At 46.0% G+C, this 24,345-nt stretch overlaps 2 protein-coding genes across 2 annotated transcripts in view; both read left to right on the top strand.

Annotated features, from left to right (window-relative positions):
• Positions 1-24,345, top strand: part of acoxl (acyl-CoA oxidase-like) — a 437,923-nt gene that overhangs the window by 309,639 nt on the left and 103,939 nt on the right. The window lies entirely within an intron of this gene.
• On the top strand, positions 7,718-12,896 carry LOC137353585 (transcription factor Sox-3-like). The gene is made up of 2 exons (XM_068019948.1): positions 7,718-7,910; positions 12,304-12,896. Exons 1-2 carry the CDS (start codon positions 7,718-7,720, stop codon positions 12,894-12,896), a joined length of 786 nt encoding a protein of 261 aa, XP_067876049.1.

Genomic DNA, 24,345 nt, shown 5'->3' on the forward strand with positions numbered 1-24,345 from the left:
TCCACTCTGACAAAGCAGTTTTGCAGTGTTTAGGGAGAGCAGGACTTACACTCAATAACAAATGTGAGTTCCCACAACCAACTGTCAAGTTCCTGGGACATATTGTGGATGGATCTGGTATAAGAGTTGATCCACAGAAGATAAGAGCAATCGAGGAATTTCCAGCTCCTAGGAACGTGACTAAGCTTCAGAGATTTATGAGAATGGTGAATCAAGTTGGAAAGTTTTTGTCCAACCTAGCTGTAGTCAATGAGCCACGACATCAATTGTTAAGACAAGACAATACCTGGTGTTGGGAGGAAGCAGAACAAAGATGTTCTAAAACAAAAACAAGAAATGCTGGATTCACTCAGCAGGTCTGGCAGCATCTGTGGAAAGAGAAGCAGAGTTAACGTTTCGGGTCAGTGACCCTTCTTCGGAACGGCAGTGAATGCTGCCAGACCTGCTGAGTGAATCCAGCATTTCTTGTTTTTGTTTCAGATTTCCAGCATCCGCAGTATTTTGCTTTTATATAAAGATGTTCTAAAGATAGTTTGAGAAAGTCAAAGGAAAGCTGATATCACCAGATGTGTGAGCTCACTATGACTCAGAGCTACCCACCATCATTGCTGTAGATGCATCTTCTACAGGACTGGGAGGTGTACTGTTTCAGATACAGACGAATGGAAAGTGCAGACCAGTTTACTATGCATCCCGTTCACTGACACTGGACAGAGAAATGCAGTGATAGAGAAAGAGGCATTAGTGGCAAATGGGCTTGTGAAAAGTTTGCAGGCTACGATACTGGTCTTCACTTCAAGATAGAGACAGACCACAAACCATTGGTAAATCTTAAATGCAAAGGGGTTAGCTAAGATGCCTCCACGAGTACAACGATTCAGATTGAGGATGATGAGGTTTGATGCAAAGACAGAGTATTTTCCAGGAAAGCAGCAAATCACAGCAGATGCTTCGTCTCGATTCCCAGTAGCAAGACTGGAACAAGGTGATGTATCCCTTATTGAAGAGGTAGAAACCTTTGCATCCACTACAACTCTACCAGCCATATCTCAGAGACGGAACTAAATCAGAGATGCACAGAAATGAGGAAGAATGTGCTCAAGTCTGAGAATACTGCACTAAAGGATGGCCAGCATACGTGCCACACAATCCTATTCTCAAACAGCACTATGAACAGAGAGGACATCTCATTATCGTTGCTGATTTACTCATTTATGACGAGAGATTGTCATTCTGAGAGTTCTGAGATTTGACATAATACAAAGGTTGCACCGAGGACATTTGGGCATCACAAAATATTACTCAAGATGGATAGAAGTCAAGCAACTGCAGGGTCAAACTTCTGAAGCAGTGATTACATCGTTGAATGAAATATTTGAACACATAGAATCCCAAACCTTGCAATTTCAGACAATGGACCGCAGTTTGCCATCAAAGAGTTCACATTGACATATAGATTTGTTCATTCCACCAGTTCACCAAGATACCCTCAGGCCAATGGTGAAGCTGAAAGAAGAGTGTGTATGGTAAAAGTATTGCTGAAGAAGAATAAGGATGTTCAAATTGCACTTTTTGATGTATTGTTCAACCCCACTCCAAATGGTCTTGCACCATGCGAACTTCTAATGGGATGAAGACTGAAAACCCAACTACCTATTTTCACACATACACACGCCACAAGTAAAAGTTGAAGACTTGAAAAAAGTGAGGGAGAGAGAGGAGAGAGATCGATCCACTCAAAGGTGGAATCACAACAAATGTCACAAAGTGTGAAACCTTGCAGGCATCCAACCAGGAGAGCCAGTTTGGATCAGAGACCAAAATAGATCTGGAGAAGTGGTAGAGCAGACACCACAACCAAGGACCTACATCATCCAGACAGAGCATGGTGTGGTTAGATGAAACAGACGTGCATTGGTGGCAATACAGAAGAAGCCTCCTATCCAGGCAAATCAGTTATCTCCAAGAAAATAATGGGGTAGACTTGCTGCATTCATCCACCAATCCAGAAGACAACCCGAATGAGGAACCAGAGTCATCTACTAATTCCACTCTTGTACAGCAGAGTCAGAGGACTTGAAATCTCAATCCCCTTCAAAGGAAAAGAGGACTCGTTATGATAGACTTGTGAAAGTGCCACAGCGATTGTCTATGTAAAAAATGGAAGTCAGAGACTTGCAGGGGAGATGTAGTAAATATGGTATACTGGACATTGGGTTGTTACTGGGTTAAATATGCTAATCATGCACAATATCTCATCACAGGAAGTGATGTAACACCATATATGTAGATGCCTTGGGTACAGGCTTGGAAGATGTTACCCATAGCAGTAAGACATGTTTAATAAAGCTGCTGCTTCTTTTAACCCATCTGACTCTTCAGATTTTCTGTACTAGACTAACACTAAGCAGAATATTACACTTGTTACTCCTCTGCCTTTTTTAAAAATCTATTCTCAAGATTTACCCTAAATCCCCACTGTTTTGAGGTTAACTAGTAGCCTTTCATGTGGAAAGGCTTTTTAGAAGTAACTTTCTCACAGTTTGGTACGGCAGTATTCAACAGTCAAACTCTAGTCAAATTTAATTATTTGTTCAACATGCTATAGTTGCTATAGTGTGAACAGGGAGTCAATTCTTACCAAGTATTACTATCATTATACTTTTTTAACCCAATTTAGTGCAAAAGAAACTTTGCACTACATTGGGTTAATTTAGCCCAATGTAGTTAAAGACAGTTTAGTTGAAGTTTAGTTTAGAGATACAGCACTGAAACAGGCCCTTCGGCCCACCGAGTCTGTGCCGACCATCAACCACTCATTTATACTAATCCTACACTAATCCCATATTCCTACCACATCCCCACCTGTCCCTATACTCCCCGACCACCTACCTATACTAGGGGCAATTTATAATGGCCAATTAACCTTTCAGCCTGCAAGTCTTTGGCATGTGGGAGGAAACCGGAGCACCCGGAGGAAACCCACGCAGACACAGGGAGAACTTGCAAACTCCACACAGGCAGTACCCAGAATTGAACCCAGGTCGCTGGAGCTGTGAGGCTGCGGTGCTAACCACTGCGCCACTGTGCCGCCCACAGTGTAGACACATGAGAATTTGCCCCAAATTAGATAAATCAAAACTGAACTTTGCAGCTGGGTTTGAAATCAATCCTAGAATTACTGATTACTGAATTACAAGAGTACTGATGAATCTGACTCTTGTGATAAGGTGCCAGATATTGACAGCTCTGCAGGACATCACCAAAGTGGTCAGCTTTTGTGTGTGAGCTGAGACAGTGAATGTCAATATGTACTTCAACTGTAAATGGTCTTGAGCCTATTCTCCCATAACATCCAACTTTCCAGCAGGGGCCACTAGACATCCATCAGGACCACAAATCCTAGCTGATGTTTCACCTTCCTAACCCCAGGCTTGCTGATCCCAGTTGTAGAACTTATAACTAAAGCCGTAAGCCGTGATCAATAGATAACAGATAATTCAGTGCGTCCAAGGATTGCAACGGGGATCTGTGGGTCTCTTTGACTTAGTTCCATACTGATTATTGGGGAAGCTGATTCCACAGTTGACAGTTTCCGAAGCTGTGCTGACAGTGGTAGTTTTATATGGAGGCTCTCCCCAGATGCTGGGTGGGGTTGTTCGAGTGGGGTGGGGTGGGGTGGGTACATCTGGGGATGAGCTGGTAGTGACCTGGAGTGTTTTCTGGATCCAAAGGCATTCTCTAGCACTTGCTGGCCCCACTAAAGAAAACATTGCCTGGACTGGGAGGTTTTCTTTTGAGTGACTTCCAACAGTCCCCTTAGGACTGCTGGTTAGGCTTCTCACTGCCTGGTATAAAGGAGACAAAGTGAGACTGTCCCTCGAAATTGCAATAGATATCCTATGTACAGCATAAGGTTCTGATTTGCACATAACAAGTAGCCTCCTGCCTCAAGCAGGTCGGCACTCTGCCAGCCATCTCGAGACCCTACCCAACATGGCGGCAGCCGGAGTGTCCAAGGCTAAGTGACCCAGTTCACATTTTTGGGCTTCTGCTGCCTCATTTAAGCCAGGCGGAGGGAGATAAAATCAACTTTTTAAAAATTAGATTGCAAAGGGGAGTGTTGTACCAATCTCTGGCTGGACCTCATTTTTGGATATTATGCATCTTAGGAAGAGTCCTTTAATGATTCACCAGAATAATACCTGGGATGGGATTTAACTATGATGAGAGACTGGGTAAACTTCCAGAGGAGGCTCAGGAGAGATATGATTGAAGTGTTTAAAATAATGAAGTTAGGGAATGACCTTTTCCTTTTTCTCAGGGAATCCAAAACGACAAGAAAGTAATCTTAAAAATCATGCTAAACCAGTGAGTCTAGAGAAAATATCTTCACACGACAGGTTGTGAGGATGTAATATGCACTGTCTTTTAGGCTGCAGATGGAGAGTTTTAAGGCATTTAACAGGGAGACAGAAACTTAGAAAGTAGTGATGATATGGAATACAGATGTAGGGGGCTGAATTTCCGATCCGGGTTCAGGAACCTGACGTCTGGAACATTTCTGGGTCTCAACCCCGCCCCATGTCAGCAGTGCTGACGCTACGCTATTTTCAAATAAAAAGGGCCTAATTGGTTTGGGGGTGAGTTCAGCGCCCAATTAGAGATGCTGGGAGCAGCCTGGAAGCAGGACATGGAAACTGAGGACAATTTTAAAAGGCAAGCAGCAGCCATGAATGGGCTTGCCGTTGCCTGCAGGTATGGAGCAACAGGGAGCTCAGAGAGCCAGCACTGGCATGGGCATGCATCCCCGGGCAGCACCACAATTTTCTGATACCTCTCTTGAGGCGTTGACGATGCAGTGGCAGACAGGAGAGATGTCATTTTCCTGGCGTCCGGTAACAAAAATCACCCCCCGAGGGATCAAGAGGGCATGGTTGGAGGTGGCCACTGAGGTCAACAGGCGGGGACTCACCAGAAGGACGTGGGTCCAGTGCAGGAAGAGATTCAATGAGCTGATAAGGTCTGGTAAGGTGAGAGGCCATTGACACCTGGCTGATAGATCACCAATTTCTGTAAACACCAGCACACATCCAAACTGACCTCACAGAATGTCCATCCTTCCACTGCACATTGTCAGGTCAAGTGTCCAGTTGCATCAATGTGACGGCAGCCACCCTCACATATCAGGTGCTATTCAGAAGGGAACATCACTGAGGAGTACATCAGCTCACGTATATGTCATGCTGGAAGAAATGAGGGAGGGAAGCCTACTCGGGAATCATTCTCCCCTCATCCTGCAGAAGAAGAGCATCCATAATGCTCAGGAAATGGTCAGAATGGGTGGTGGTGTGGCCCAGCTGCGCACTTTGACCCCGAGGAGGAGGCAGAGCTGGAGATCACCAAGGTTCCCACGAATCATTCAGTGGGGAATTGCAAGTCAGGAGGCTGTTAACAGCAGGATGATTTGATTGAAGTGAAAGGCATAGAGGAGACTCCTGTCCAATGTGTACCATGGCTCTTCGACCACTACCATCTAAGAGGATGGTTGTGCTGGGCAATTACTGAGTAGAACAAGTCCTTATTTCCACTTTTTTGAGTTTTCCACAGATCCAGTTGCAGAGGGGACCAGAGTGCACAAGCACAATCAGCGTCACTGTCCTGGACGGTGGGTGGGGAGACTCATTGGAACCAGCACCGTCACATCATATCTTGACACCTTCCACCAGCGCAGACAAACACTCACCTCAGTTGAGCCCCAGAGTAGCATAGAACGGGGAGCACTGAGTGAACCTCACATCACACGTGAGCAGGAGGAGGAGGGTGTGGCAGAGTCAGCTGTGGGCAGTCCCCATCGGAGGACGGAGGACAGACACAGCGACGCTCTGCTGGGCGAAGATGCTGGGCCTCGGGTGTCATAAACAAAGAGGATCTTCCTCAAGAACCAGAGGCAGATAAGTTTCCATTTTTCAGAGTTCGCTGAGGTCTTGAGGAGCCATGGGCAGGCAATGGAGGAGTCCTTGCAGCACATGTGCTCTGTCATGACTCAGGGAATTTGATCGCATGAGCTCCTGCGGGAACTTCTTGGAAAACCAAATGCAGCACCACACTGAGTGGGTGCAGGAGCAGCGCACTGATATGCACAGAAAGAATCAGACTCTCTGTAGCATGGACAACTCAGTGTCACTGATGGTGCTGAGATGCACGGAGTGGATGCCAGCTATGTCCCAGCCGGTGGCCTCATCCGGCATTCAAGGGTGTCAGGAAAGGGCTGAGACAGTCGAAGCGGCAGATGAAGGGGCCACCGCTCGGGGCACCGGTGTCACCCTTCAGCCCCTCGCCCCCTCCGACTCAGGAATCATCTGTGTGCCAAGGCTCTGTGACAGAGGTTGCCGGGTAATGACGCAGGCGTGGCAGCCTGTAGAGGACTCCCCACGAGCACCTCCAAGACAAGGATGGAAACAATGGGTGTCTCTGCCGGAGGCAGAAACTAGAGAGCAGGCTGCCTCCACCTCATCCTCTTCCACCGTGTGGAGGTGATAGGGAAAGAAAGGCACCAGGCCGCTGATTTCACATAATGGGTCACCTGGATTCTGTTGTCCACATTTGTCTGCTCTTTTATATTCATTTCCAAGTCACTTGTTTATGTTATCAATCAGATATGTATGCTATTAATGTTTCTTGTCAAAAGGGGGAATGGAGTCTTGTGGAGTGGGTGGGGGCGGGAGTTGCTTTGGGCCCTTGGATTGCTGTATTTCCGTGCCATGGAGTGTGTTGGCAGTGGAAGCCTCATTCTCCATGATCATGTCAGACAATGGGACTTCACAGATGTGGGTCATTGTGGACTGATAGCTCTCCATGCTGGAAGGTGAGTTCCCATTTCTTCGGTCATAAAAGGCAATCAGGTGCAATGCTGCTGAATCAGCGTGGCCCTTGCAGCCATGCCAGCCTGAAGTTCACCTTGAGGTCTGTGATGGCATAACCAGGCGTTCTCCACTACCTGGTTGCTGGCCACCTCTTGAGCGAATCCTACTTCCAATTCTTCATCCTCTTCTTCTTCCTCCTAGTCCTCCTCCAAGGTAGAGTGGCATTCCAGATCCTCTTTATCCGTCTCCAGACCTCTTTGTATTGTCATGTTGTGCAGGGCGCAGCAGATGACCATGATACGAAACATTCTGGCTGATTCATACTGGAGGGCCCCACCCGATCAGTCAAGGCAACGGAGGCGCATCGTCAAGATGCCAATGGTCTATTCGATGCAGATCTGTGTTAGTAGGTAATTCTGGTTGTGGCGTCTCTCTGCATGTCTGGGTCCCAAACGGGTGTCAGGAGCCATGTCTTTAGGGGATAACCCTTATCCTCCAGCAACACCCACGGAGTCTGGATGTGGTCCTGAAGAGATTCACACAGGATAAAGGAGTCATGACAGCTTCCTGGGAACCGAGTGCACACCTGAAAGATTCACTTCCTGTGGTGACAGACCAGCTGGACATTCAATGAGAGGTAGCCCCTTCGGTTCAGGAATCTGACTGGCTGGTATGGTATGTCGGTTCGTTGATGGCTACATGGGTGCAATCGATGACTTTCTGGACCTGAGGGAATCCATTGACGGTGGCAAAGCCCAGTGCCGTCTGTGCCTGTGCTGGTCCATCTGTGTCAAGGTGAATGTAGCTCCCCACCCTCCGGAATATGGCATCCATGACCTGCAGACTGCGCGATGCTACTTAGGTCTGCAGCTGATCCCTGGAACGACCCAGTTGCATGGAAATCCTGGGTGTTGGTGACTTTGATGGCTGCAGGCAATGGGGGCCGAGAAGCCTCAAGTCATTGTGGATCAGAGCACAAATGTCTGAGACCATCTGCCTGGATAGGAGCTGTCTCCTTTGGCAGTGACGCTCTGTCATTTGCAGGTAGGTAACTCTTGGGCGGTAGACCTGATATCTAGTATAGCACCTTCTTCCCTTTGCAGCCCGATACTGTGTTGCTCTGACCTACTGTCCAAGAAGTTGCATCTACTGAAGCTCATCCTGGCTGCTCTATCCAATGTGAGAGTAACCTGTTCCCATCTGAACTCCCTCAGCTGACGCTTGTTCATTCACCAGGCCTTCCCCTACCAACCCCAGCTGCCCAAGTGATGCCAACGGCCTTACATCCTTCTCCAGATTCCTACCACTCACCACTACCGAATGCAAGTCTTTCAGCTCCAGCAGTGGCTGCTCTGTAGCATTGTTGAGCAGCTGAGCTTTATTCTGCACTTCTACAACATGTTAGGCAGTCCTTCCAATAGCCCTCTTGGCCCCCAGCAGTGTTCACGACCTACACCTTACCATATTCCTGACATAGTATTTTCCCCATTCCCTTCTATTGAAACTTACAAAATGCTCCTGACAAGCTTTTCAATGAGCTCCTCAATGAACTCAACTGCCAATTAATTGCAGGCATTCAGACATCCCATTCCCTCCCTCTCGGTGTCCGTTTAAAAATAGCTTCACGTTCTGGAGGCGATGGGAGCCGGTGCTGACCTCCCAGAATGCAATTTTCAAATCGCGCACGCACTCACTCCAGCACTCACCGGGATTTCAAAATTCGGCCCAGGGAAGGAAATGGAATTTAAAAGATAAAGGACCATCATGCCCAACAAAATGGAAGTGCGTCCTCTTTAGGCGGGACATCCTAATCCTATTCCTATCCCTTTGTAACTTCAGTTGGTAGCACTCTCACTTCTGAGTCATCAGGTTCTTGGTTTAGGTCCCCCTCCAGGGCTTGAGCACAAAATTCCTGTAGAAAGTGAGTCTGGGGAATTAATAATGGATAATAAGGAGATGGCAGATGAACTGAACAGCTTTTTGCATCGGTCTTCACTATGGAGGATACAAGTAACATCCCAGTATTAGCTGTAAATGGAAGGGAGGGAGGAATTCAAGAAAATTACAATCACCGGGGAAGTGGTACTGAACAAATTGTTGGAGCTGCAGGCTGACAAGTCCCTGGGTTGTGATGGACTTCATCCTAGGGTGAGATAGTTGATGTGTTAGTTTTAATTTCTAAAATTCCCTAGGTTCGGGGAAGGTTCTGTTAGATTGGAAAATGGCAAATGTAACTCCTTTATTCAAAAAGGGGGGGAGACAGAAAGCAGGAAACTACAGAACAGTTAACCTAACACCTGTCTTAAGGAAAATGTTAGATGCTATTATTAAAGATGTTATAGCAGGGCATTTAGAAAAATTCAAGGTAATCAGGCAGAGTCAACATGGTTTTGTGAAAGGGAAATCATGTTTAACCAATTTATTGGCGTTCTTTGAGGGAGTTACATGTGCTGTGGATAAAGGGGAACAGGTGGATATATTGTACTTAGATTTCCAGAAAACCTTTGATAAGGTGCCACATCAAAGGTTTTTGCGGAAAATAAAAGCTCATGGTGTAGAGGGTAATATTTTGGCATGGATAGAAGATCGGCTAGAGAGTAGGCATAAATGGGTCATTTTCTGGTTGGCAATATGTAATGAGTGGTGTGCCACAGGGATCTGTGCTGGGACCTCAACTTTTTACAATTTATATATTTTATTTTATTTATTTAGAGATACAGCACTGAAACAGGCCCTTCGGCCCACCGAGTCTGTGCTGACCATCAACCACCCATTTATACTAATCCTAGAAGTTGCATCATTCCAAGCAGAAGGGCCACCCGCGCATCAACACGAGCAGAATTTCTCACCCACAGCTGTTACAAAAATTTCTAAATTCACTTGTAACAGCCCTTCAAAACACTCCCACAGGGGATGCTGAGACCAAGTGGGCCCACATCAGAGACGCCATCTATGAGTCAGCTTTGACCACCTACGGCAAAAGTGCGAAGAGAAATGCAGACTGGTTTCAATCTCATAATGAAGAGCTGGAACCTGTCATAGCCGCTAAGCGCATTGCACTTTTGAACTACAAGAAAGCCCCCAGCGATTTAACATCCGCAGCACTTAAAGCAGCCAGAAGTACTGCACAAAGAACAGCTAGGCGTTGCGCAAACGACTACTGGCAACACCTATGCAGTCATATTCAGCTGGCCTCAGACACCGGAAACATCAGAGGAATGTATGATGGCATGAAGAGAGCTCTTGGGCCAACCATCAAGAAGATCGCCCCCCTCAAATCTAAATCGGGGGACATAATCACTGACCAACGCAAACAGATGGACCGCTGGGTTGAGCACTACCTAGAACTGTACTCCAGGGAGAATGCTGTCACTGAGACTGCCCTCAATGCAGCCCAGCCTCTACCAGTCATGGATGAGCTGGACATACAGCCAACCAAATCGGAACTCAGTGATGCCATTGATTCCCTAGCCAGCGGAAAAGCCCCTGGGAAGGACAGCATTACCCCTGAAATAATCAAGAGTGCCAAGCCTGCTATACTCTCAGCACTACATGAACTGCTATGCCTGTGCTGGGACGAGGGAGCAGTACCCCAGGACATGCGCGATGCCAACATCATCACCCTCTATAAAAACAAAGGTGACCGCGGTGACTGCAACAACTACCGTGGAATCTCCCTGCTCAGCATAGTGGGGAAAGTCTTTGCTCGAGTCGCTCTGAACAGGCTCCAGAAGCTGGCCGAGCGCGTCTACCCTGAGGCACAGTGTGGCTTTCGTGCAGAGAGATCGACTATTGACATGCTGTTCTCCCTTCGTCAGATACAGGAGAAATGCCGTGAACAACAGATGCCCCTCTACATTGCTTTCATTGATCTCACCAAAGCCTTTGACCTCGTCAGCAGACGTGGTCTCTTCAGACTACTAGAAAAGATCGGATGTCCACCAAAGCTACTAAGTATCATCACCTCATTCCATGACAATATGAAAGGCACAATTCAACATGGTGGCTCCTCATCAGAGCCCTTTCCTATCCTGAGTGGTGTGAAACAGGGCTGTGTTCTCGCACCCACACTTTTTGGGATTTTCTTCTCCCTGCTGCTTTCACATGCGTTCAAATCCTCTGAAGAAGGAATTTTCCTCCACACAAGATCAGGGGGCAGGTTGTTCAACCTTGCCCGTCTAAGAGCGAAGTCCAAAGTACGGAAAGTCCTCATCAGAGAACTCCTCTTTGCTGACGATGCTGCTTTAACATCTCACACTGAAGAATGCCTGCAGAGTCTCATCGACAGGTTTGCGTCTGCCTGCAATGAATTTGGCCTAACCATCAGCCTCAAGAAAACGAACATCATGGGGCAGGATGTCAGAAATGCTCCATCCATCAATATTGGCGACCACGCTCTGGAAGTGGTTCAAGAGTTCACCTACCTAGGCTCAACTATCACCAGTAACCTGTCTCTAGATGCAGAAATCAACAAGCGCATGGGTAAGGCTTCCACTGCTATGTCCAGACTGGCCAAGAGAGTGTGGGAAAATGGCGCACTGACACGGAACACAAAAGTCCGAGTGTATCAGGCCTGTGTCCTCAGTACCTTGCTCTACGGCAGCGAGGCCTGGACAACGTATGCCAGCCAAGAGCGACGTCTCAATTCATTCCATCTTCGCTGCCTTCGGAGAATACTTGGCATCAGGTGGCAGGACTATATCTCCAACACAGAAGTCCTTGAAGCGGCCAACACCCCCAGCTTATACACACTACTGAGTCAGCGGCGCTTGAGATGGCTTGGCCATGTGAGCCGCATGGAAGATGGCAGGATCCCCAAAGACACATTGTACAGCGAGCTCGCCACTGGTATCAGACCCACCGGCCGTCCATGTCTCCGTTATAAAGACGTCTGCAAACGCGACATGAAATCGTGTGACATTGATCACAAGTCGTGGGAGTCAGTTGCCAGCATTCGCCAGAGCTGGCGGGCAGCCATAAAGACAGGGCTAAATTGTGGCGAGTCGAAGAGACTTAGTAGTTGGCAGGAAAAAAGACAGAGGCGCAAGGGGAGAGCCAACTGTGCAACAGCCCCAACAAACAAATTTCTCTGCAGCACCTGTGGAAGAGCCTGTCACTCCAGAATTGGCCTTTATAGCCACTCCAGGCGCTGCTTCACAAACCACTGACCACCTCCAGGCGCGTATCCATTGTCTCTCGAGATAAGGAGGCCCAAAAGAAACACTAAGCCCATATTCCTACCACATCCCCACCATTCTCCTACCACCTACCTACACTAGGGGCAATTTATAATGGCCAATTTACCTATTAACCTGCAAGTCTTTGGCTGTGGGAGGAAACCGGAGCACCCGGCGAAAACCCACGCAAACACAGGGAGAACTTGCAAACTCCACACAGGCAGGATCCAGAATTGAACCCGGGTCGCTGGAGCTGTGAGGCTGCGGTGCTAACCACTGTGCCACTGTGCTGCCCAAATACTCTCTCCCCGGCGGACTTCTGGCGCCTGGGTCGGTCCCAGTTAATAGCAGCGTGGGGGTTAGCCAGGGAATGGAGAGTTACCCCCACATGAACGGTTGGGCCAACGGGACTTACCTGCTGATGCAGGACCAGTTAGCTTATTCTCAACACCCAGGTATCAACAGCCCTCAGATCCAACAGATGCACCGCTATGAGATGGCTAGTCTCCAGTACAGCCCTATGATGTCCACAGCACAGAGCTACATGAACGCCGCGTCCACCTACAGCATGTCTCCAGCCTATGGCCAGCAGAATACTCCGGGCATGGCGCTGAGCTCCATGAGTTCTATGGTGAAGACAGAGCCTACCACCCCTCCCCCACTAATGTCCCACTCCTGGGGAGCCTGCCTGGGTGACCTCCGGGATATGATTAACATGTATCTCCCTCCCGGAGGAGATGGTGGGGACCCCTCTTCCCAGAGCAGCAGACTGCACAGTGTTCACCAGCACTATCAGAGCACAGCGATACCTGGCACAGGGGTGAGTGGAACAGTGCCTCTAACTCACATCTAAATATAAATGACTTAGATGAAGGTATGGTTGCTAAATCTGCTGATGACACAAAGACAGGCAGGAAAGTAACTTGTGAAGAAGACATAAGGGGGCTGCAAAGGAATATAGATCGGTTAAGTGAGTGGGCAAAGACCTGGCAAATGGAGTATAATGTGGGAAAGTGGGAAATTGTCCACTTTGGCAGTAAGAATAAAAAAGAAGCATATTATCTTAATGGTGAGAGATTGCAGAGCTCTGAGATGCAGAGGGATCTGGGTGTCCTAGTGCATGAATCGCAAAAGGTTAGTATGCATGTACAGCACGTAATTAGGAAAGCTAGTAGAATGTTATCAATTATCACAAAGGGAATTGAATACAAAAGTAGGGAGATTATGCTTCAGCTATACAGGGCATTGGTGAGACCACATCTGGAGTACTGTGTACAGTACTGGTCTCATTTAAGGAAGGATGTAAATGCTTTGGAGGCAGTACAGAGAAGGTTTATTAGACTTATACTTGGAATGGGCGGGCTGTCTTACGAGGAAAGATTGGACAGGCTAGGCTTGTTTCCATTGGAATTTAGAAGAGTAAAAGGTGACTTGATTGAAACATATAAGATCCTGTGAGGTCTTGACAGGGTGGATGTGGAAAGGATGTTTCCCCTTGTGGGAAAATCTAGAACTAGGGTCACTGTTTAAAAATAAGGCGTCACCCATTTAATACAGAGGTGAGGAGAAATTTTTTCTCTCAGAAGGTCGTGAGTCTTTGGAATTCTGTTCCTCAAAAGGCGGTAGAAGCAGAGTCTTTGAATATTTTTAAGGCAGAGGTAGATAGATTCTTGATAAGCAAGGGGGTAGAAGGTTATCGGGGGTAGGTGGTAATGTGGAGTAATCAGTTCAGCCGTGAACTTATTGAATAGTGGAGCGGGCTCGAGGGGCCGAGTGGCCTACTCCTGCTCCTAATTCGTATGTTCGTATGTCTCATCCAAAAGATGACACCTCCAACAGTGCAACACCCTCTCAGTACCGCACTGGAGTGTCAGCCTAGATTGTGTGCTCAAATCTCTAGTGGGACTTGAACCCACATCCTTCTAACACACCATGAAGCCAGTAATAACTTATTGGTTTTATTATTTATTTCTTCAAATGATTGTATATGGGCACACTAATCAGTTTATAGCAAGTGTACTGCATTGGCACAGAAATCACTTTCGAGCTAATGCTTAAAGAGTTTTTCCAGCATGAGAGCTTCTGTGGTTCAGATGCTGCATGTATAAATTATCATCACATTGTTTCACAAGCACAGCATTATATGAAATCATCAAGCGGCCTTGTGATACTGAGTCATCTCTTCTATGAATGATAAAAATTGTCTATTGAACTAGGCTGCACTGTTTCAACTTGTCACCAGCTCTGTAAAACGCAGTAAAGTAATACAAACTAGATAAGGTAATTCTCCTTAGCTTTAAAATTAGACTGCCCAAAATTTAAGGTACGCAGATTTTAACTTATTAAATTCTTCTCCCGGCTGTATCTTAACGGAATTATTAACTTGTTTCTTTTAAATGGTTTAGCACCTCTATTAAAATGGAGCAATGAGCAATTTAAAGGGTAGTTCAAGAGGTGACTACAGGTGGCACACCCTGAATTTCCCAAGCTCTGTCCTCCCTGCATATTGCAGAATCAGCATTAAATAAAACGCAATAAGCATTTATACACTAATCTTAGTTTCAAGGCCCTTATACTGTTCGTTGAAACAATACAAACATTTCTTTTTCAGGAGGGATGAGAACATAATTTTTTCTATGCAACTCCACTTGCATATTATAACGCGGTGAAGCATTTTGTTTGGCACTTTTGATGTTGTATGTTCACGTTTTGCCCACAGTGGTCCTGAATGAAATAAAGAATGAGTTGGTTTTAGGTAATGTTCTTTTCCCCCATCTTCTTTTCACCCATTAAGTTCAGAGATGTCTGAACCAAGTAGCTGTGAGTTTGTAGCTAAAGCTACCTTTCCAAGGCACATTGTTGTTGTCTCCAGCTACAGTTTTATGAAGACAGGTGCAAAATGATTTTAAATCTTCTGAAAGGCACACATTCATTAATAGCCCTGTGAATATGTTTCACTAGATCTCAGTATTGAACCAGTACTATTATGGTGCTTTCAGTGTAACAGCCTGTTTATGCGACCAAGCTCCAACCTGACTGGAATTTTGTGATGAGGGAAGTATTCAGTAACAAGTACTTTAAACCAGGAGTGTTTAGGCTTTGTGCCTACCATAAAAACTAGGGGACCAAACATTGGAGGTCATTCTAACCTTAGCCATTAATGTCAAACAAGTGATATTGGATCAGATATAAAAACAGGAAATGCTGGAAATGCTCAGCAGGTCTGGCAGCATCTGTGGAGAGAAAAGCAGAGTTAATGTTTCAGGTCTGTGACCTTTCTTCAGAACTCACAAAGTTTAGAAATGTAATAGGTTTTAAGCAAGTGGGTGTGGCGGGGCAAGAGAACAAAAGGGAAGGTGTGTGACGGGCAGAGGGCAGGAGAGATTAACTGACAAAGATGTCATGAGGCAAAGGGAATGCTAATGGTTATAGTGAAAGACAAAGCATTAGTCCAGAGAGAGTGTTAATGACAGAATAATGAACAGCTCTGTCCAAAAGCACCAACATGAAAAACCAAGTTTAAGGCAGGCACATGGTTAAAAAATAAAATAAAATGAAATAATAATAAAAAGGGCCAGTCATGCTCTGAAATTATTGAACTCAATATTTAGTCCAGAAGGCGGTAGAGTGCCTAATCAGAAAATGCGGTGCTGTTCCTCGAGCTTGCGTTGACTTTCACTGGAATGCTGCAGCAGACCAAGGACAGAAATGTGGCTGTGAGAGCAGGGTACTGAATTGAAATGGCAAGCAACTGGAAGCTCGGCATCATTCTTGTTAACTGAGTGAAGGTGTTCTGCAAAACAGTCACCCAATCTGCGTTTGGTCTCCCCAATATAGAGGAGACTGCATTGTGAGCAGCGAATACAGTATACTAAATTGAAAGAAGTACAAGTAAATCACTGCTTCACCTGGAAGGAGTGTTTGGGGCCTTGGATGGTGAGGAGCGAGGAGGTAAAAGGGCAGGTATTACACGTCCTGCCCTTCGGCCTAGCTTGTGTGCGCCAGCCATCAAGCACCTATCTATTCCACTCCCATTTTCCAGCATTTGGCCCATAGCCTTGTATGCTATCGCGTTTCAAGTGCTCAGCTAAATACTTCTTAAATGGTGTGAGGGTTCCTGCTTCTACCACCTCTTCAGGCAGTGTGTTCCAGATTCTAAACACCCTCTGAGTGAAAACATTTTCCTCAAATCCCCTCTAAACTCCTGCCCCTTACCTTAAATCTATGCCCCCTGGTTGCTGGCCCCTCCGCTAAGGGAAAAAGTTTGTTCCTATCTAACCTATCAATGCCCCTCATAATTTTGTATACCTCAATCATGTCCCGCCTCAGCCTTCTCTGCTCTAAGGAAAACAACCCTAGCCTTTTCAGTCTCTTTTCATAGCTGAAATGCTCCAGCCCAGGCAACATCCTGGTGAATCTCCTCTGAACCCTCTCCAGTGCAATCACATCCTTCCTATAGTGTTGGATTGGACGGGATTGGACTTCTGATCACTATCCAGTGACCACTGCTGGAAAATTCATTTGTGTAGTCAGTGGGACAAAGACAAGATTGGGTTGTGATGCCTTTCATGATCAAATGCCCTGCTGACATTTAGGCTCCTGTATTTAAGGGGAGGGAGTGGGGTCCTATGTTTGCAGCCATGAAACGTGGAAATGCCAGGAACGTGGCGGTCCTGTCAAACTTAACCGCAAACACAGCAGCATTTTTTATACTCTGTTTCCTGCCCGGGAGCCGACCAAATTGAGGGACTGGCCAGCTGCCAAGCGAGAAATCCAGCAATAGAAGGCCACAGCGAGGGATCGCTGGGAAATGGTTCCCGGCAATTGGAGAAGATTGGGGCTTGGTGTGGGAGAGAGATTGTGGGGTATCTGAAGCTTGTGGGAGGGAGGACAGAGTGTCGAGGGAGACCTCACAGCACAACATTTACCTGAGGAGCCGGGGGAGCACTCTTGCCCCTCCTGGCCAATGAGAAGTGCCGGAACCGGAACTTACCTGCTGCATCCGGCAGCTCTGGTCGCTCTTCAGCTGCTGGGTTTCCCAAGTCCTGGGAAACCCAGCCGGCCAGCGTTAAATTCAAGTGGCTCCCAAAATCTGAAGAATATTATATAAATTTAAATATTATAATCACTAACCTGCTCCTGTAGAGCTGGTTACTCGAATTCACGCCAACCCGCCACGAGTAAACTGGAAGTAGGTGTGTTTGCAACGGGTTGGGTTGGGTTTCATATTTTTACCTATATAACCAGATGGGAGAGTTATAATCCTCCCCTCCCACCTTGTTATCTAGGTTCATGTACAAGGAACAAACATTTTGCCTTCGGCAGAAGGATGCAGCTCCAATTATATCTCAGTCCAGCAAGGTCCTGCGAGAAAAAGCTGCAAGTCAATTTATCTAAATTTATTTTAGAGTCTAGACTGGACAAACACCAGTTTTGCTGCTGCAGAGGACAGAATAACTGTGGGATCAGATGATGTGGTGATCTCTATCTCCAGCAGTTCATGGTATTAATAAAGGGCAGATCCTATACTTAATACATCATACATGAGCCTTTGGCTAGCTAGTAGCATTTCCACCTCCGTGTCTGAGCCAGAATGTGCAGGGTTTAAACCCTGCTCCACATGGTCTGGTGAGTGGAGAACAGCTCTGAATTCTGCATTGTTGATTCCAGTTGTGGGAGCCCTTTAAAAGTTTCCTACCGTAGAGGACTGATCACACTATCACCACAAAGCTGGTTATGGTCATGGAAGGAGTGTTCACATCATGGCCTGCGAAGCTGCTAACATGCATGTGAAGAGTGTGAAGATATGAATGTAAGAACATCCAGGGATTAAATTATGCACCTTTTTTAGAACAGAAAGACTTGCAATGTTTTAGCGCCATTCATGACCTCAGGACATCCCAAAGCGCTTTATAGCCCAAGTATTTTTGTAGTGTAGTCACTGTTGTAATGTAGGAAAAGAAACACTCTGACCAACGTTCATAGTGTTCGTGCATTGTACTCTTTACTTTAGGGTTCAGGACAGTACAAAGGAATAAGTCAACTCAACAGTGCCAACATTGTGCAAAATGCTGGGAAGCTAACCTTTCTCCTCTGACTTACATCAGTTCGAATAAAGATCTCACCTCGCTGCTGGCAAGAAGATAAATGGCCAATTACTTTGGTTTCACCCAATGTTCTACCTTATCCAGGCCTTTATCACCTCCAGACGCAGCTGTTCCTAAGCTCTCCTGGCCAACCTCCCTTCTTCCACCTTCCATAAACTTGAGCTCAACCAAAACTCTGTCGCCTCTATCCTTACTCGCACCAAGTCCTGTTCACTCATCACCCCTATGCTCACTGACTTACATTAGCTGCCACTACAGCAATGCCCTGATCTTAAAATTCTCATACTTGTTTTCAAATCCTTCCATGGTCTTGTCCCTCCCTATCTCTGTAACCTCCTCCAGCCCAGCAACCCTCTGAGAACTCTGCCTTCCTCTAATTCTGGCCTCTTGTGCGCTCCCAATTTCCTCTGCCCCTCCATTGGCGGCCATGCCTTCAGCTGGTGAGGCCGTAAGCTCTGGAATTCCCTCCCTAAATCTCTCGACCCCTCTCCTCTCCTTTAAGAAACTTTGAACCTACCTCTTTGACCAAACTTTTGGTCATCAGTGTTAATGTCTCTTTATTATGGCTGAGTCCCAAATTATGTCTGATAACACTCCTGTGAGGCACCTTGGGATGTTTTCCTAGGTTAAAGGTTACATCTATACAAGCTGGTGTCATTGTTCGTCTGATTGGGATGTACAGGATCAGAAAAGACAGTTGTACTTTATTTGGCCAGTTCCAGTGTCTAGGAAATATCATAACCCTTAATATCAATGACTGCATATCAAGCAGGAGAGGAAACTCTGGCTGATTTTCTCTACTTCTGGGTCACTAAAGCCAATTATCACTAAGGCCTCTATTGGTTCAGATCAGGTGTCTCAACACAGGCTATTGCTCCAGACTGCACTAAGTATTATATTCACTAATTTGCAGGAGTTGCTAAATTGGCAGTCTCATTCAGAGAACCCTATGAGTGTATAGTTCTTAGTTTAGTTTAGTTTAGAGATACAGCACTGAAACAGGCCCTTCGGCCCACCGAGTCTGTGCCTACCATCAACCACCCATCTATACTAATCCTACACTAATCCCATATTCCTACCACATCCCCACCTGTCCCTATATTTCCCTACCACCTACCTATACTAGGGGCAATTTATAATGGCCAATTAACCTATCAACCTGCAAGTCTTTGGCATGTGGGAGGAAACCGGAGCACCCGGAGGAAACCCACGCAGACACAGGGAGAACTTGCAAACTCCACACAGGCAGTACCCAGAATTGAACCCGGGTCGCTGGAGCTGTGAGGCTGCTGTTGTGGTCGCAACAGAACAAAAAGTAAATCGTTGCAATTGAAAGGATTCGGAAGAGAGCAACCAGAATGATTGAGGGGAAGGAGGGATTGGATTATGAAGAGCTATTATGTAAATTGGGCATGTTCTCACTGGAAAAGGTAAGGTTGAAAGGTGATGATTCATGTCGTTAGGATTCTAAAGGGACTAGATAATGTAAACTTTTACAGGCTATATTTCACCTTGTTCTAGAACCAGAGGACAAGGCCTGCACTTGAAGGGAGTAAATTAAAAATTCATCAGCGGAAACAATGTTTCAGTCAGCAAGTGGTCAATCTATAGAAGACTCCCGAGGGAAATGATGGAAGCACTTAGTATTGAATCATTCAAATACAAACTAGATAAGATTTATTTCAGAAAATAACATTTTGGTTTATAGTAGCTGAGTAACATGCAACATGACATTGGGAAGAACAAGTGACTTTGGTCTCTTGCAATGACCTATGGTTCTCCGCCACTGGGGATTTCCTCACCTCGTCTCTGCATCAGGTGTAGACTAATTGATCGAGATTGATTGCTTTTATTAGTCAACAGGTCTGTCATTATTTTACTATGTGACGACAAGGATTATAAAAGATAATCCAGCTGGACCGTGGCCTTTTCTTGTCGAACAATTCCGATGTTCCATTAAGGATGGATAGTATGAAGATTGGAAAGCGTGAAAGAAATAGCACACTTATAGAACATAGAACAGTACAGCACAGTACAGGCCCTTCGGCCCACGATGTTGTGCCGAACCTTTAACCTACTCTAAGATCTAAGTAACTACCTACCCTTCATTCTACTATCATCCATGTACCTATCCAAGAGTCGCTTAAATGTCCCTAATGTATCTGCTTCTACTACCACCGCTGGCAGTGCATTCCACGTACCCACCACTCTCTGTGTAAAGATCCTACCTCTGACATCTCCCCGAAACCTTCCTCCAATCACCTTAAAATTATGCCCCCTGGTGATAGCCCTTTCCACCCTGGGAAAAAGTCTCTGACTATCCACTCTATCTATGCCTCTCATCATCTTGTACCCCTCTATCGAGTCACCTCTCATCCTTCTTCGCTCCAATGAGAAAAGCCCTAGCTCCCTCAATCTTTCTTCGTAGGACATGCCCTCCAGTCCAGGCAGCATCCTGGTGATGGGGGCACATTGTCAGGGAAAAGAAAAGAGAGGTTTACTCTGTTTCTGGCCTTTTTTGTACTTGATGTAGGAATGCTTGAATCAGATGTTAAGCTGCTTTGAATAAGCACAAAAAAAATCACAATGTGTCTTTATTGTCAAACTGCCAGCACAGATACTGTGATTACAGTCTCAATTAAAAACCACAAATAAAAATCTTAAGTTTCTATGAATGAAAATATTGTATTGTGCACACATCGCTCTCAGCCACAATACTAAAATCATTTTCAGTCATTGAGATCTGATAATCCTTTGTGATGCTATGGCTCCTCAAGTTTTTCTGTATTGTAAAAATCATGTCCAGTTGCCACTTGCAATATTGTTAGAGCTAACTTAGCACAATCTCGTAAGTTTAAAACAACGAAAATATCTTGCCTTTATACAGCACCTTTAACATAGTAAAATTTCCTGAGGCCCTTCACAGAAGTATTATCAGCCACATAAAGAGGTAATAGGACAGATGATGCTGTCTTCCTTTCAGGAGCATCTTAATGGAGGAGACAGAGGTAAAGAGGGAGAGAGGTTTAGGAAGGAAATTCCACAGTTTAGGGCCAAGAGAAATGAAGGCACGGCTGCCAATGATGAAGTGATTAAAATCAGCAATGCGCCAAGAGGTCAGTATTGGAAGAACGCAGAGATCTCAGAGGGTTTGTAGGGCTGGAGGAGGTTACAGAGAAGGGTAGGGGATGAGGCCATGGTGGGATCTGAAAACAAGAATGAGAATTTAAAAATCAAGACATTGCTGGACCAGGAGCCAAAGTAGGTCAGCGAGCATAGAGTTAATGGGTGAATGGAACTTAGTGTGAGTTAGGATATGGATAGCAGTGTTTTGGATGAGCTCACGTTTATGTACAAAGAACAAAGAACAGTACCTTCTGCACCTCCGGGGTCCGTATCCCTCTATTCCCATCCTATTCATGTATTTGTCAAGATGCCTCTTAAACGTCGCTATCATACCTGCTTCCACCACCTCCCCTGGCAGCTAGTTCCAGGCACTCACACCCGTTTTGTAAAAAACTTGCCTCGCACATCCCCTCTAAACTTTGCCCCTCGCACCTTAAACCTATGTCCCCTAGTAACTGACTCTTCCACTCTGGGAAAATGCTTCTGACTATCCACTCTGTCCATGCCACTCATAACTTTGTAAACCTCTATCATGTCGCCCCTCCACCTCCGTCGTTCCAGTGAAAACAATCCGAGTTTATCCAACCTCTCCTCATAGCTAATGCCCTCCAGACCAGGCAACATCCTGGTAACAAAAACAAGAAATGCTGGAATCACTCAGCAGGTCTGGCAGCATCTGTAGAAAGAGAAGCAGAGTTAACGTTTTGTGTCAGTGACCCTTCTTCGGAACTGACAAATATTAGAAAAGTCACAGATTATAAACAAGTGAGGTGGGGGTTGGGCAAGAGATAACAAAGGAGAAGGTGCAGATTGGACCAGGCCACATAGCTGACCAAAAGGTCACGGAGCAAAGGCAAACAATATGTTAATGGTGTGTTGAAAGACAAAGCATTAGTACAGATTAGGTGTGAATATACTGAATATAGAACATCAGCAAGTGCAAACCTGAAGAAAAACATCCTGGTAAACCTCCTCTGTACCCTCTCCAAAGCCTCCACATCCTTCTGGTAGTGTAGCGACCCTAATTGTACGCAATATTCCAAGTGTGGCCTAACTAAGGTTCTGTATAGCTGCAGCACGACTTGCCAATTTTCATACTCTATGCCCCCAAATGATGAAGGCAAGCATGCCGTATGCCTTCTTGACTACCTTATCCACCTGCATTGCCACTTTCTGTGATCCGTGGACCTGCACGCCCAGATCTATTAGCTATGGGCGGCACAGTGGCGCAGTGGTTAGCACCGCAGCCTCACAGCTCCAGGGACCCGGGTTCGATTCCGGGTACTGCGTGTGTGGAGTTTGCAAGTTCTCCCTGTGTCTGCGTGGGTTTTCTCCGGGTGCTCCGGTTTCCTCCCACAAGCCAAAAGACTTGCAGGTTGATAGGTAAATTGGCCATTATAAAAATTGTCACTAGTATAGGTAGGTGGTAGGGAAAATATAGGGACAGGTGGGGATGTTTGGTAGGAATATGGGATTAGTGTAGGATTAGTATAAAAATGGGTGGTTGATGTTCGGCACAGACTCGGTGGGCCGAAGGGCCTGTTTCAGTGCTGTATCTCTAATCTCCCTGCCTGTCAATACTCCTAACGGTTCTGCCATTTACGGTATACTTCCCACCTGTATTAGACCTTCCAAAATGCATTACCTCACATTTGTCTGGATTAAACTCCATCTGCCATTTCTCCGCCCAAGTCTCCAATCGATCTATATCCTGCTGTATCCTCTGACAATCCTCGTCACTATCCGCAACTCCACCAACCTTTGTGTCGTCCGCAAACTTACTAATCAGACCAGCTACATTTTCCTCCAAATCATTTATATTTACTACAAACAGCAAAGATCCCAGCACTGATCCCTGCGGAACACCACTAGTCACAGCCCTCCAATCAGAAAAGCACTCTTCCACTGCTACCCTCTGTCTTCTATGACCGAGCCAGTTCTGTATCCATCTTGCCAGTTCACCTCTGATGCTGTGTGACTTCACCTTTTGTACCAGTCTGCCATGAGGGACCTTGTCAAAGGCTTTACTGAAGTCCATGTAGACAACATCCACTGCACTTCCTTCATCAATCATCTTCGTCACTTCCTCAAAAAACTCGATCAAGTTAGTGAGACACGACCTCCCCTTCACAAAACCATGCTGCCTCTTGCTAATAAGTCCATTTGTTTCCAAGTGGGAGTAAATCCTGTCCCGAAGAATCCTCTTCAATAATTTCCCTACCACTGACATAAGGCTCACCGGCCTGTAATTTCCTGGATTATCCTTGCTACCCTTCTTAAACAAAGGAACAACATTGGCTATTCTCCAGTCCTCTGGGACCTCACCTGTAGCCAATGAGGATACAAAGATTTCTGTCAAGGCCCCAGCAATTTCCTCCCTTGCCTCCCTCAGTATTCTGGGGTAGATCCCATCAGGCCCTGGGGACTTATCTACCTTAATGTTTTTCAAGACGCCCAACACCTCCTTTTTGATATTGAAATGACCCAGACTATCTACACTCCCTTCCCTAGACTCATCATCCACCAAGTCCTTCTCTTGGGTGAATACTGATGCAAAGTACTCATTTAGTACCTCGCCCATTTCCTCTGGCTCCACGCATAGATTCCCGCCTCTGTCCTTGAGTGGGCCAACCCTTTCCCTGGCTACCCTCTTGCTCTTTATATACATATGAAAAGCCTTGGGATTCTCCTTAATCCTGTTTGCCAATGATTTTTCATGACCCCTTTTAGCTCTCCTGACTCCTTGCTTAAATTCCTTCCTACTTTCTTTATATTCTTCAAGGTTAATTGGCCATTATAAATTGCCCCTAGTATAGGTAGGTGGTAGGGGAATATAGGGACAGGTGGGGATGTGGTAGGAATATGGGATTAGTGTAGGATTAGTATAAATGGGTGGTTAATGGTCGGCACAGACTTGGTGGGCCGAAGGGCCTGTTTCAGTGCTGTATCTCTAAAAAAAAAATGCACCACCTCACACTTCTCAGGATTAAATTCCATTTGCCACTGCTCCGCCTGTCTTACCAGCCCATCTGTATTGTCATATAATCTAAGGCTTTCCTCCTTACTGTT

The sequence above is a fragment of the Heterodontus francisci genome, chromosome 3 (genome assembly GCF_036365525.1).
Source record: "Heterodontus francisci isolate sHetFra1 chromosome 3, sHetFra1.hap1, whole genome shotgun sequence".
Taxonomy (NCBI): domain Eukaryota; kingdom Metazoa; phylum Chordata; class Chondrichthyes; order Heterodontiformes; family Heterodontidae; genus Heterodontus; species Heterodontus francisci.